Source organism: Aulonocara sp. 'chitande type north' Nkhata Bay, linkage group LG13, assembly GCF_057382095.1.
Source record: "Aulonocara sp. 'chitande type north' Nkhata Bay isolate Kocher_YH1m ecotype deep benthic linkage group LG13, A_spYH_male_GT1.1, whole genome shotgun sequence".
Classification (NCBI taxonomy): Eukaryota; Metazoa; Chordata; class Actinopteri; order Cichliformes; family Cichlidae; genus Aulonocara; species Aulonocara sp. 'chitande type north' Nkhata Bay.
The window spans coordinates 25,635,987-25,651,055 of NC_141356.1; the positions used below are offsets into that span (position 1 = coordinate 25,635,987).

The 15,069-nt window shown below is 39.8% G+C and overlaps 2 protein-coding genes across 3 annotated transcripts; both read right to left on the reverse strand.

The window, feature by feature from the left end:
• Positions 1–399: 399 nt before the first annotated feature.
• Positions 400–8,175, reverse strand: lrit2 (leucine-rich repeat, immunoglobulin-like and transmembrane domains 2). Of its 2 annotated transcripts, none has more exons than XM_086259417.1 (4): positions 7,978–8,175; positions 6,964–7,754; positions 5,315–6,054; positions 400–4,311 (listed from the first exon to the last, which is right to left on the reverse strand). In XM_086259417.1, exons 1-4 carry the CDS (start codon positions 8,085–8,087, stop codon positions 4,285–4,287), a joined length of 1,668 nt encoding a protein of 555 aa, XP_086115543.1. In that variant the 5' UTR covers positions 8,088–8,175; the 3' UTR covers positions 400–4,284. The 2 variants fall into 2 exon arrangements, with proteins under 2 accessions (XP_086115543.1, XP_086115544.1); XM_086259418.1 differs by having other exon boundaries at positions 5,304–6,054.
• Positions 8,176–8,493: 318 nt separating this feature from the next.
• Positions 8,494–14,188, reverse strand: lrit1a (leucine-rich repeat, immunoglobulin-like and transmembrane domains 1a). Its single transcript, XM_086259419.1, has 4 exons — positions 13,822–14,188; positions 12,934–13,394; positions 10,875–11,180; positions 8,494–10,579 (listed from the first exon to the last, which is right to left on the reverse strand). The coding sequence occupies exons 1-4, from the start codon at positions 13,941–13,943 to the stop codon at positions 9,513–9,515; spliced, it is 1,956 nt and encodes a 651-aa protein (XP_086115545.1). The 5' UTR covers positions 13,944–14,188; the 3' UTR covers positions 8,494–9,512.
• Between the last annotated feature and the right edge of the window lie 881 nt (positions 14,189–15,069).

Below are 15,069 nucleotides of genomic sequence, written 5' to 3' on the forward strand. Positions count from 1 at the left end.
CAGACTGCAACATAGTTAATGTGACATGTATCATCACTACCGGGTGTGCCTGTCCAAAGTAGCCTTGAAGGCACTGACACAAACTTAAACACAGCTTTGATGTCATTAATTTAAGACAAATGCCGTCTTAATGAGCTTGCAAACCGTACTCTACTGCCACTTTCTGGTAACAGTAGAAGCTGCTTAAACTACTGTCCCTGAGGTGAAACACAAAGAAGGTGTTTAAAAATACTTCAAAATGCTATTCTCAACTTTGCAAATGTTCATGTTGCAGCATTTGTTGTGATATTGCCATAGTTCGAGCACTAATAGTCTTGGAGCACGATGAAAATATGAACAACAGGAATTAAAATGAGATGCTTGAAGAAGGCCTTACACAACAATATTACACATGCGCTGTTTTTTTTTTTTGTTTTTTTTTTATTAAACCAGATGTTCTGCAAATATGCAGAGGTGGCAAAAGCACAGACATCCTGTGCAGACACTAGTACTGACACTAGTGTTGAAAAATACTCCAGTAAAAGTTGAAGTACTGATTCAACTTCTATACTCAATTAAAAGTAAAAAAAAAAAAGTACTGCCTCAGAAATATACTCAAAGTTAGAAAGTAACTCCTAGACCTGTTTTTATGGAAAGCTAACTGGACCTCGTGCCTTATTCATGTAATAATTAAATTAAATTAGTAGATATGAATACAAACTTTATTTCAGTCTAAATATTAATTCTAATAAACATACTCTGCTTGAATCCATTAAGCTGAACATGAGCAGGAAAAAAAAAGGAAAATAATAAAAAATAGCTCTATTTTCTGTTAATCACATGATGATCAAATGAACACAGTCAGGGTTTAAAGTGGGATTCAGCAGGTGGGGGAACCCTAAAATCAGCTGTAACGGCTCAGTATGAGGAAAAAGAATCACAACTCACAATAATTTCTGAGTGCTTCAGTAGATTTTCTCAATGTACAGGCTGTGATTAGCTGACCTGCTGCTCTTTGAGGATGTACACAACTGAATTCAACCAGATGTGAGCAGGTGTTTCATGAGTTGTCCTGGCTCATTTCCATCGTCTACATTGACAGTACACTGTTTATGCTGTCTTTATATTACACCCTATGCAGCTGGTATGCAGATAGAATTTGATGAATGAATCTAGGCATTATCAGCTAAAGTTCATATTAATCTCTAGTACTCTTTATGTAACTTAACTTGACCATGAGCACCACACTCACTGTGCACCAGTCACACACACTTTAAATCCATCACAGTACAGGAAACTAACCAGTTTATCCTGGACTAAACTGCAGACTATTTTCATGCAACCTTTAAGTAACACCGTCAGCCCACCTCATTTTATTTTGCATAATATAAAAATTAATAATGTCACACACAAACAGTTTGTATGTTTGCTGATGTTTGTTAAGCTGGTGGAAATGCTGCATTTGAAATTACCTGCCACGAAATATAACTCCCTTTATGGTCACTCTTCTTCTGTAGGGCTAGCTAGATGCTGAAGTACCGCTACCACAGCTTACCTGTGGACACCTGCAGTCGTTCCGACACCAAAACGCCCAGAAAACAAACAATTTTTTAAAAAAATCACTGACTCACTTTAACCCCAAACTGTGGCACACAGTTTTTTTTGCATCTTTCATCTCTTTTTACCCAGCATCTCCTGGTGATTAATACACAGGATTGCCTTTAATGTGTTACTGCTTAGGCTCAAATGAGTTTGATGTTTGAAGGCCCACAATGACATGAAATTATAAGTCCCCTCAAATGTTAAATCAAAAGTAACAAGTTAAAATGTTAGAAGTAGAAAGTGCAGATATTTGTTTAAAACGTAGGGCTGAAAGTAAAAACGTTTCCATTAAAAAACTACTCAGATAAATTCTACTTAAGTGCAGTAACAAAGTATTTGTACTCTGCAAATATGTAATATACTTTATTATGCTGATACAAGCCCTTTTGCTCTGCTCAGATTCAATGTCAATGTCAGCACTACTAATTATGAAGTTACACTAAACCAATCTCTGGGTATTTGTGTAGACATCAGGCAAACATGCACACTATTTCAGAGTTACATAAAACATGAAATTTGCAGATTACCCTCTCTAATCCAAAAAAACAACTTGTTCATCTTTGCACAATATTGCATAGTGGCCTAAAACGCAAAGTCCATCTGCCCTGATCTAGTTTGAACCGGCAAGATGTGTGTGACTGAAACTGAACATTTTGCAGCCTCACCTGACACATTTGACGTGCTTATGCCTCCAGTACGATGGAGACAAAACTATAATAAAAGAAAATCCACATACAAAAACGGTTTCACTTTTGTTGCAGGTCAGGACACTTAAAGTTTAAAGTTTTTTGAGGATCCAAACTCACATTTTTTCCCCCGTTTTTTTTCCAATGTTGCAAGCTGTTAATGCTCTGGAGTGAAATGGGGGAATATGAGGAAAAGCCCAAATGATCATGCATTATGACATGTAAGAGGCAGCCAGGATTACTGGGCTATTTGACAGAGGATTACAGAGTGGAAAGTTGCAAAGAGCATTGATGCTTTAGAGTAAAAGAAAGCATGAAAGGTTCAAAGCACCCACAATATGTTTGCAGCAACAAAAGTTTTAAAAGGTAAATAAAATGTGAGTTTTCCTTACTAAAAAGAAAAAAAGGCTTTTGTGTAGAGGGTTAACGTTTCTTTTATTTATGTTGCTACTGCGGAGGTCAGTAATAATAATGCACTGCTTTAGGCAACATTAGGGCAAGTGGGGAAAAAATAAGATAAAATCTTGTGCTGTTCTGTGCTGAAGTAGCTGAAATTGTGTGTTTATAGAATTCTACATTGCATTGTGTCATGGGCAGTGGAAAAGGATTACAACAAAAAGCAGCATCAATCCCCCACCCACAAATCATATAAAGACGTCAGAACAAGAAAGAAAGCAGATGTATCTGTGCTCCAGAAAATGAGAGCTGCCAATCTCAGCCAGTCATTTAAAACCCTGATCTTAAGTGAATACATGCAAACCCCGTCAGAGATGAACTGATCTTCTTGCGTCACAGGGGACAACACATGGAGTTGGAGGAGAGGGTTTGTGTGATCTGATCATAAAGTGACGGCAGGAGGGGATATTGGAGAGGATGCCAGTGTTTGGGTATTATGTCAAATGAACAATGCCATTGGCCAAAGGATATCTGATGTGCCATCTGTGCGGGTTGGTCAGTGCAGATCATGTGTGATACATCGCTGCTGTGTTGCGTGTGTACACAGAAAAAAAACGGGAACTGTGACGTACATGTACAGTGACTGAGATAGGATTTAAAGAAATCAATGAATAAAACTAAACTGAATGCCTTTCAGCACATTATCCACAAAAAGGAAACTTCCTCTCTGCATAACCTAATCCTATGAATGAATTTCACTCAGATGCAATCAAGCGCAATTTTTGCAATTTGATCTTTAAGGCTATGCCTATCTTCAAATATGGAACACACAACTTAAATAATAAAACAATGAGATTCAAATAAACTTGTGTTTTCTGGTAGCCGCAAACTACATAAAACCAGACTCAAAGGTTTTCTCCCTACTTTGAGATTTTCCCCTTATAATCCTGCTTTAGCAGAGCTATAAAAAGGGCTAAACAGACACTGACAACAGACAGTATGTTTTAAAGCAAAATATATTTTCTGCTGGGTATTTGTAAGAATCTATAGTAACTGACACTAATTCTGCATATGTGCTTGCTTTATGTAAAACCTTTGTAGAATTTATAGAAAATGTAGTAAAACAACCACTTTAGTCTGCACACATGAAACATGTTGAGGTATATATGCACTACCACACAAAAAATGTAACTAGAACATTTTCTATTTACAAGGTGTGAGGTTTTTTCATATAATAACCATCTGTTTTTCTAATTAAAAATCCATCCTAACTTACACTTTTGACATGACAAGAAGAAAATGAGGTAAAATTAACACGCATGTAAATCCATAGAATAATGCTTAAGTGCTAACACATAATAGTTGATAAAGAAGCTAATATCCATCATTGGAGAAGCTGGAAAAAAGTCTTCTTTAGAAAGTCATTTGATATCGTTCTGATTGAAATCAATGGCAAAGGCTTTTTCTTTTCTGTTTCAAATATTTATAAAATGAATTATTACTGATAGTTAAAAATGCTGCATTGTGATAACAAGAGAGATGCATTATACTTCAGTCTGAAAAAAATCAACTTCAGCACAGCCTCTACCCTGGTGCAAATCCTTGACATAACGGCCATCGTTCACATCTTTGCAACAACCTCCTCGGCCTAGAACAGAGGAAGAGATGAGATTTAAAGCAAGGCAGAAAATATGATCATTCCCCTGAATATTGTAGTAATATAAGCCTAACAGCACTGGATCTTGAGCCACTCCTCATTTCTGCATGTTTTGCTAGGATAAAGGGAAAAAAGTGCAACAATTCTTTTAAAACGTGCCCAAATTTTTAGAATTATAGTATATAAGACAAAAACAGAGTTTGTAGAGTTCTAACAAGCTTTAAAGTCAATAAAAACCTATACTTTTCAATGCATCTTTAACTCTATGAGACAAGCTTTCTTGTAATTTAATTTAGCAGTCTTCTTTGGATGTTGGCTGCCTTTTGTTCTGTTCTCTGTTCTCTTCAAAAATTTGAGGTCTGGGCTCTAGATCTGCTGATCCATCGACTGATCGACTGAAGGGCCCAATGCCTCACTCAGGGCATGTGTCAGGTCTTTTCTTTTCTTTTAAAGCATATACTGCACAGCATGCCTAGACGTTTTCAACTAATAGCACTTTGAAACTCACCTTGTTGAAGCAAACATATTTTTTATGTCTATCCAACTGTGTTAGCTTTGGCTTTTTTCATAGACTAAAGAAATGGGGGGAAATGATCTGTTTTTGCAACAGGCTGTTCGAAACAAAGTGCCTAAAGATAGAATTTAAAATAGGTTTGTTACTAAGTTGTTTGTTATGTGTAGGCACAAGTGTCTTTATTATGTATGTCTGATTCAGGTCAGTGTTAGGTGGCTTAACACACAAAAAAAAACATTGAAAAAACAAGCCAAATATCGAGAAATAACGGGTGGCTCAAGACTTTTTCACAGTATAGTAGAGCTAGTATTTCTATTATTTATTCCAAAAATAGAAAGTAAGACATTGTTCTATAACAATGTCACTGCCATGTTTTCTGTTGTTGTTGTTTTAACTGAGGGTTTTTTAATATAGTTCAGCTGTGAGTCTGCTGTGGTCAGCTTTGGCCTTATTCAGTCTGTCCTCTGACCTCCTCCTCACCTTCCTGTCTTCACTGGAACCTTTATTAACCAGGCCCTCATCACTGGCGGCCTGCAGACTGTCGAAGGTACCCTGCCTCTCCCTTTCCATGCCTCCTGCTGAGCCTCTGTCTCTCCTTCGGTTCTTCCAGCTCTCCATTATACCATCCAAACAGGCCAACCTGGTGTCAGTGGTGCATGCATACATGCCTACAGGCACTGCCAGCACCATGGCTAAAACTATCACTACTATATGTATCAGCTTCTCCCTCTGTTCCATCTCAGTGATGTCACTTCCTGTTACAAAGATGATGCACTGTTCTGGGCGTGGTGCGTGATTCTTGAGGGTTACACAAATTTCATATTTAGTTGCAGGCATCAGGTCTGAGATGGAGTAAGAATTAATCCCAGGTCCAATGTAGATTATTTCTTTTTTATCAGCATCTGCACGACCAAAGTGGATCGTGAACCAGGTTTCAGTGGGACGTTCTAGGGCAGCGAACCACTCAATGGAGATACCCCGTATTGTTTGCTTGGCGATGCGGATGTCGATGTAGACATTTTCATCACCAGCCCGCGGTACAGCTGGGAGGAGTGAAGACTGGGAGCTTCCTGCAGAGCGCACCTCTAGAAAGATGCTGACGGAGGAGTTTCCAATGAAGTTGACAGCGATGCAAGTGTAGACACCATGATCAGCTGCATGGACAGAGGGGATCACCAGGAGGGATCTGATGGTGTCATCATCCACTCTTTCTTGAGATTCTGGGATGACATTAGGGCTGTTATTTTATGGGAACAACAAGCTTACAGAGTAAAATATTTTTAAAAATTAAAGAACATTAAATAAAATTAAATAAAAAGACTAAACAAAAGTGTCCTGCAACTGATCTTCCACAAACATACATAGAATTAAAGAGTCCTGTACTTTATTAGACAGTCATAGATACACATTGTCTGTTTTTTGTTTTAAACAGTTAAACAGTAAAATAACAACTAATGTTCATTATATATTGTGCAAACCTAAGCTGAAGTGATCATTACCCTGATAGGAGCTAAAAAGTTCAATTTACTGTAACCTGCACTATATTTCCATCTATAACAAATCCCAAGAATTTTGCAACTTGAACAATTTTGTTGTTCTCAAGTCAAAATAGAGGATGGTTTGTTTTGCTTCATCCACAAAATCGAAGGTTTAAAATAATAATTATTCTCCTGTGATCTCACATTGTAGACTGTAGTTATTATACTTGCATGGCTCAATATTGTTATAATGTTTGAGAATATTTCTTATGAGCTAAGACAGATGAATGTCAGCAGCAGAAATAGTGGTGGAATAGCAATGGGGGCAGTAGTGTGATTATTATGAGTTTGCATGTTGTTTGATTGATCTGCAGTAAGCACTCCTCTCAGCAAGTTAAGTCTAATGACATGCCGGTTTATTTAATTACAAGGTGGCCAAACAAGATGGACAGCAGTGTAGACTCTTAATCAACACTGACAGTGTTGTGCAGATTGGGAGATTGGTGGTGCTTACATCACCATGTGCATACATTGAGTTTTAATCCTCTTGATCTTAATAAAGGTTTAAGATCAAGAGGATTAAATGTGTGTTTAAGTTTAAGTATCAGATGTGCAGTAGTTTATTACACACTATGGTCACCACACTCTTACCATGAAATCCTCTGATTATCTTCAGACCATATGTCCACCACACTGAAGGGTCAGGCCTTGCTTTGGCGATACATTGCAGGGTGACGTTGGCGCGCTGTGGCAGGCTGATGTTGGCTGATTGGGTGCTGACTTCGGGCTTCATGCATGCCTGTAGCTCTATCTCATGGAAGAACTTGCCCGCCCTAAAGTCCGGCCCTGAGCAAGTCAAGTAGGAGTTCATCAATATAATTGGAGGGCTCAGAGACCTTATGAACTCCACGAAGCCCTTTAGGCGACAATCGCAGAGCCAGGCATTGTCGTGGAGTGCCAGGACGACGTTTGGCCCAGATGTTGTCGCCTCCCGCTCCTCCATGTTCTGTAATTTTTGGTAGAGAGGCCAGTTTTGGAAGACCTCCTTCGATATCACCGTAAGACGATTGAAGGATAAGTCTAAGTAAGTCAGACCTGGCAAAAACCTTAACGCATGCTCCGGTAGGACGTCCAGCTGGTTGTGCTTCAGATCCAGGATCTTGAGAGCCGGCGTGTCCTCGAATGCTGTCCATGGTACTGAACGTAGCTTATTGCCTTGCAAACGGAGCTCGGTTAAGTTCCTCAAACCCTCCAGACCCTTTGAGTTTATCAGTGTGATTTCATTAAAGTTCAACCACAAGTTCTCCAATGTCAACGTTTTTGAGAAAGCCCCTCTGGGTATTTCAGTAAACTGAGACTTTTCAATTCGTATTTTTGTCAACTCATGTGGAAGGTCTTGTGGTATAGCCCCAAATGCTCTCTCCTCCATACATATTAATGACCTAAGATTAAAAGAAAGAGTTTATATGATGATGTTATTATTTATTGTAATATCTGACTGACTGCTAGGATCCGTCAAAAAACAAATGTTACCTTCTGGAGGCAAATAACTATATAACTATGTATTATAACTATATTCTGTATCACTGACTCGTATACACCCACAGACATATAAATAAAACAGAAATCGCCAGGAGGACTGAACTACTTGAAACCAGTTCTTACCTTCCATGTCGGTCTTCTACACAGCTGCACCCGCGTAAACACTGAGAAAAAGTTTCACAAGCCTGAATGTTTATTAAAGCTATAACAAGCAGGTAACAAATTATGTCCATAGTCCACAAAAAAAAAAAAAAGATCCTGAATTTGAGGGCTACATTCGTGCTCCAGACATGCCGAGTGCGGCAGACCAGAGAAGCCTATTAAGCTTAATCCCTGACGTACAGTGCAGGAAGAAGTGACATTTAAATCTTGGGCAAGACACGCACAATTAACACTTAGTGTCACTAGGTCTGACCCACTGTGCCTTTTAGATAGCTCTATATTCTGATTAGTAAACTATAAATAGTTCAAAGTTTGATATTGTCCAAGAGATTAAATATGCAGATATATAAACAAAATATTTTTTAATGAACTTTGTAAGTGAAGATTACAGAGACCCATAGTATCTCAGAACCAAAGTATGGAGACTGATTATTATTGTGAGGTGAAGTAGAGTTATAAGAACACACAATATCACTCAAGTACATGCAGTATAAAAGTTTATTTAACTATATTCAAATAGGTAAGTATCATTGGAACGAACAGATCCACTTTTAATGGGGTAATGATGCCTCTAGGTGGCACAAAATAGTCACATGGAAAGATTTTAAGTATGTGCCTCATTGGGGGAATATAAATGATTTAACATTTCCTTTTTGCACCATCTCCACCCTATTTACATTGTGTCATAGTTCAGTCCTTCAGTACTTCTCTCCAGCTCCAGCTTCTCTCCATTCACCAGAGAAATGAACCATGCCTATGTGTATATCTTCTCTCAGAACATATGACAGATATATACAGAGGCACAGAATTAACTGCATATGTATATGTGTACATAATCTGATAAAGTATTTACAAATCATACACATACATATATGATATAAACAATGGATTGTCTACCATTGACTTCCCTTTAAATTAAATTGGATTGGAGAGGTTTCCTCGCTGGGCCGTGCACGTGAGGTGGAATAAAACTTTAGTGTTTGCTGTGCTCTTTCACTTCATGCATCATGTTTTCTTCTTACAGGCTTAGTGATAAAAAACATTCTTTTAGACATAAAAGCATGAGCGCGCTTGCAGTTTAATATTAATGGATGAATATGCGTGTAACAGTCCAGTGAGTTTCACTACATCTGCAAGAAACATGAAATTTTCCAGATCTACGCAGTTTCCCAAATTCTTTAAACTGATATTTCCATTATTGTGCAGCGTGCAAAAGTCCGTTGATAGAAGTTGGCTCTCTGTGGCGGTGGAGTTGGTGGCATTATCCAGCGAGGAGGGATGGGAGGGGGTGTATGGGAGCGCGTTACAGGGGGACTGACGTCAGGATGCTGCTGAGGGGAAGAATATGGGTAATGCTGGGGATACGGATGTGGGTTGAGATGGGGATGAGGGTGCCGGTGGGCATGTGAACGAGTTTTGGGGTTTGGACTGTGACGTGAGTGTGGGTGAGTGCGGGGAAGATGACGTGGAGCAGGAGCCGGAGCTGGAGCATGACGTCAGCAGAAGTACTCATTAGGCTGTCCCTCTATTTTAGCTGTGGCCTCGGAGTCCAGGCTGGAGCGGGCTGACAGCAGCCGGTTGGACTCCTCAGGATTCAGTCTGTTCAAATACTCACCCTCGAGCCCTTTGGCCTTTGTGCCGGGTGAGAGTGTTTCAAATGTAACATATGAATCTTGGATGTCTTTTGATTTCTTTCCCCAGTACTTCTGAATGCGTCTCTTCAGCGCCCCGCAGCATACAATAACAGTGAGCGGGACTGCAATGATACAGGCCACTGTGATCACAATAACATTAATCAGCTTCTGGGTACCAGTAGCACTAGCTGCTTCATCAGTGGAGAATATGACACACTGCTCCTTCTTGGGGATCAGACCCTTCACACACACACAAGCAATGTACTTGGTCCTGGGCACCAAACCATCGATGGTTACACGGTTCTGCCCAGCTCCAACATTGATCTTTCTCATGTCCCTCTCTCCAAACACTGCATAGAGCACACTAAATGCTGTTGTGTTTTTGGCTTTAGGGGCTCTCCAGTTTAGAGAAATTGTATTGTCTGTGTCCCCTACAACTTTTACTGAGCGGACCACTCTGTCCGGGTCCTGCTGTAACGATGAGGCGTTAGCTGCCAAGTTACTTAGATTAGTCTTTTCCAGATCCAGCAGTGCATCTGAGTTGGGGGAGGTGGCAGGCCCTGGGGTGGCTCCTTCAGTCAGGCTGTAACTGGATAGTCCAGGATCAGGCCCAACACCAGGCAGGAGGCCAGGATCCAGGGCCGGCAAGGATGAAGGAGCAGAGGTTGGAGCCACATATCTGGCCACCAGTTTCTCCTGGTAGGCAGCTTTGCCCATTTGGTTTGGTTTTTTGATTTTGGGCTTCTTGTCATTGTTGGTTTGGTTCCCCTCTGGTTTTGGCGAGTTGGAGACAACGAGGGAAATGACAGCCTCTGCATTCCCTGCGTAGTTAGTGGCCTTGCAGATGAATTTACCTGAATCACGGTAGGACACTGCTGGTACACTGAGGATTGACCAGGTGATTCCTTCCTTTGAGGTTTCCTGCTGGACTGTAGTGGCAGAGATGGAATAACACAGTTATAAAATAACAACAGAAGAACGATTTAAAAAAAAATAAAGTAATTTGACACCGGAGACGTCCCCTTTGACAAATGTGAAAAGAGACAACAAGCTGGTGATTACACAATGTTGCATTGATGATCAGTGTTGCGTAACTCACTGTGTTGGCAATAGATGTCACTCAGACTTACTAACTCCACTCGTGGCTCTCTATTTAATTAACAGCAGCAATACAGAGCACACAAAATCATCTTATCTCATCTATCCAAATAGCTGCTGACTCACCTGTTCCATTGAGGGCTCGTCCATCTGCCCTGCGCCATGTCAAGTCTGGGATGGGGACGCCAATGGTCCCACACCGGAGCAGCACATTGTTTCCAACAGCGCTCCTTACTCGTGCCACAGCTGTGTGGATACGTGGAAGCTGACAGCGGCGAAGCTCTGCGTCGCTGAACAGGACCCCCGACACGCTCTCCGGAGCTGAACATCGAAGTCTCGTGTCGATGAAAGCCACTGAAAGAGTCGGAGACTTCTGGAACTGGACCAGGTCATAGAGCCGGCAGTCACACACCCAGGGGTTGTCATGGAGACCTAAGGGCAAGGGTACAAGTGAGGCTACAGGAGGAAGACAAGTGTCCAGCTGTGGACGAAGTGATAGACCAGCCTACAGATGGTTGGTGTGGATGTAGGGATGTTAATCCTGTAAGAGGATTAATATTTAACCCTTTAAGACCTACCATAGAACCAAGTCCGCCAGAGCTTATATTATATTTTTACATGCTGTGGAGCCATTTTTGGGAGCATTTCAAGTTGCTATACATCAATACAACCATTATAGCCCAGATTTTAATAATATGTATTCATTAAGTGCATAGTAATTACATAAATTGCAAAAAAGTGCAATAAACTACAAAAAAATTGAAAATCGTTTTTGATTTTTTAACATATATTTGTAGTTAGAGAAATTTAAGAGTCTTATCCCTCAAAACTGTAAATACAAAAAAGTTGCACAAAATAGTTTCCCACCACAGGAAATTTATTTTGAGTGTCTTCATAGTTTTATTTTTGAAATACACCAATTTTTATACACTGCAGGAAAAATGAAAATAAATATTATACTGCAAATTTGCAAAAAAGCAGCATATGCATCAAAATAAACTATTTCCAGCAGTGCAATATGAGTCCTAAGAATCCCAGAAACGACACAGAAAGTCATAAAGTCAAAGATAACTTTTAAAAAGAGCAGTATAGGCCCTGAGGCCCTGATCGCAAAAAAGACTACATTTCCGCGAAAATGACGTCACTTCCGGTTTCGGGCAGGTAATGGCGGAAATGCAAAAGTTCGCGCTGACTCTATTCCAACGTAGGAAGTGTTTTGAACAGCTGATCAGATCGGTAAAGGGTGTTTCTGGAATATTATGTTTTTGTTCCTGCAAGCGCTTTTTATGCAGTTTTTGCAAAGCTTTATGTGGAAGGAAACCGTGACCTAGGACAAGCTGATGGCATCAGATGTAAGTACAACTCCTCCGGTTTCATATGCAAAAAAAATTTTTGCGCTAGCTTACATGGTTGCAGTGCTACTGGGATTTAAAAATAGTTACGCATAACAGAGCGTTCCGCTCCGATCGGCTCTAAAGGGTTAATTCATAAACTACATCATGGCCATGACTATGGCAATGATGATGATGATGATGATGATGATGATGATGGTGGTGAAAATTGACTAGAGATCAAGATCAAACTTTGCTGTCATTTCACACTCCCTACAAGAAGATTATAAGAAGACTCGTTGTTGATCACAACACCTCCACCAACAGAGTGCATAGAGTTGTGTGTATTTTTATATATATACAATTTGAACTGTGTTTTTCTTTTTTCTTTTCTTTAATAAAATGTAACTTAAATCCACCCATTATAAGAGATAATGTTTTAAACAAAAGCATCTTAAATCTGCTATGTTACACTCTAAAAGCATGTAATAGATGTCAATATACAGCCTGTTAATATTAGTTATTAAATATGGAATCTAAAGATGAAATATCAAATATTATAAGAGCTTCAGAAATTATTATTGAAATTGTTACCTTCATATTAAAGACAAGATGTTACTTTTTTCCAATGTTACTTTTTATACAATATGTTTTTACTCACCAGAAACAGCTGTTGTTGTCAAATTATATATTGCTTATGTAAGCTTAAGATGCTTTTTAAAAAAATTAAAAAAAAAGTTGCTTTGCAAAAAGTTAGCACACTTTCATTAAGCTCAGAAGAAAACAATGCACCTAAAATGCACTTTAAAGGATTTAAATGGAGACTTGATGTTAGGATGAGCACTGCCTCTCACCGAGTATCATCTTGGAGCTGTCTGGCCCTTGTGCAGGCTTTGCAGCCAGCCAATTGGACAGCACTTCTGCAGGTAGGGTCACCAGACTGTTGCTGGACAGATCCAAGTAGGTGAGGTTCTTGATGTACGTGGTGGCCTCCGCGGGCAGGGAAGTGAGCTGGTTGTTGTGCAAATCGAGAAGTCTGAGGCTGGGCATATCCATGAGAGATTCCCAAGGAAAGGCGGTAAGGGCATTCCCGTCCAGCCGAAGCTCTTCCAGGTTATAAAGCCCCCGGAAACTGTCCGGGTTCAAGGCGGACAGCGTGTTAAAAGACATCCACAAGAATTCCAAACTGGAGAGGTAGTTGAAGGCTTCGCTGGGTATCTGCTGGATGGATGTCTTCTCAATCCGCAGCTTGGAGGTGTCAATAGGAAACCCGACAGGCACGAGAGATATATCGGGATCATTGCAAATCACGCTCCTAAAAGTCGGAAAATATTTGAGTTAACTTCACAAATTGCATTTGTGCATAGTTTACGAATCACTAAAACTTTAAACTAAATCGACAATTAATGACAACAAATGTGTATTCAAAAGTTCACAAGCAGCAAAAGTTATGTGGATAATGATTTTTTTTTTTAAAACTTATTCCCCGTCCTACCAAAACACAAAAAAGCATAGATGAAAGCCTGAAAGTGCCTTTGAAAGATAATCCCGCATTAAATAAAATTGGAGCGGCATGCACTCCCTGAATTATCTTTTGTACACGTGTTCACCTCTGTGCAAACATCTGTCCTCATATGATGACAAAATGCATCACTGTGCAAAAAAACAAATAAAACAAAGAAACAAACACACAAAAAATACCACACAAGATACATTCATTTCACTTTGGGCATCCAACTTACCTCGCCTTTGATCCATCACTCAGGTTGTGGTAAAAGCAGCTGCACTGCGAAGGGCAGGCGCTCACTGGGGAAAAAAGTTGACCCGTGGCCACGTAGAGCCCCAGCAGCAGGACGAGGAACATTTTGGCCAACTTTTATGCATACGCAATTTGCCTACATGCGCCCACTTTGCGCCCACTGAAGTCAATCAGACTATTTTTTTTCTCTTTCATTTACAGGAATGTCATCCGTACGGCGCTGTCCCACCGCTTCGCTGCCCCATAGTGATCAGACTACTATGAGTCCCGAGATAAAAAAGGATAGACAAGGATTAGCGAAAAGGCTGGCGTTCGTTTCATCTGGATGCGTATTGCCTCCCGGAATCGGATAGGCTGCGCAGAGACGTCCCTATTTATTACCACAGAAAAACACTTCCGAAATGGTCATAATCCACTGTGATGTTTGCTTTTTTTTCTTTGCCTCAAATGTAGCATGTTTATTTGAGCCCTGCCGTGACTGTTAATCATTATGAGTTTTTTCAGTAAGTAGCACGTTTTTTTTACATTACCATCTGAATTTATCCAGATTCTTGATCCTTATGAGACTTGGAGAGATCTCTGTCCCCTCTCCCTATATTGAAACCTGAGGAATCCACAGAAGTCTAGGGACAATAGCATGATTTCATGTAATTTCCACAAATGTTGATCAATAAAGAAAAATCTGAACTTGACTGTTAGTGTTCACAAGTTTTTGTCTTGAAGCACACAAACCCACTGTGTGCTATATTGTTTGTTTGTTTTTTATGCTGGTCCAGTTTTTGTTTTTATCCTCTATCATTTTAGGCACCTTGCACAGCTGATTTAACCACTTGATGTCAGTCTGTTGATCAAAATCTTTGATTCTTTGCACACAAGAACAAAAAATTATAAACAGAGATACAGAACAGCAGCACTGGCATGGCTCCGCTGTAGAGTGCTTCCAATAAATAATTGGTTAAGATAGCTTTACTGAATTGCAACACATTGCACACACAGGCTGCAAAGCACTGGTGTGAAAACGGTAGTCTTAATCTTAATCTTAATTTTGAATAATGTGTATGAATGCAGATAATAGCAAATGCCCACAGACATTTATCACTGTGTATTTTTAGTATTATGGCTTCAGTTGTACTTTTTAGGCTTTTCAGTTTTAAATCTAAACACTGATGCATGGGGAATGCAGGTGTGGTTCTGATTGGCAGGGGCATTGTTTTGCAAACACTTGTTGTGC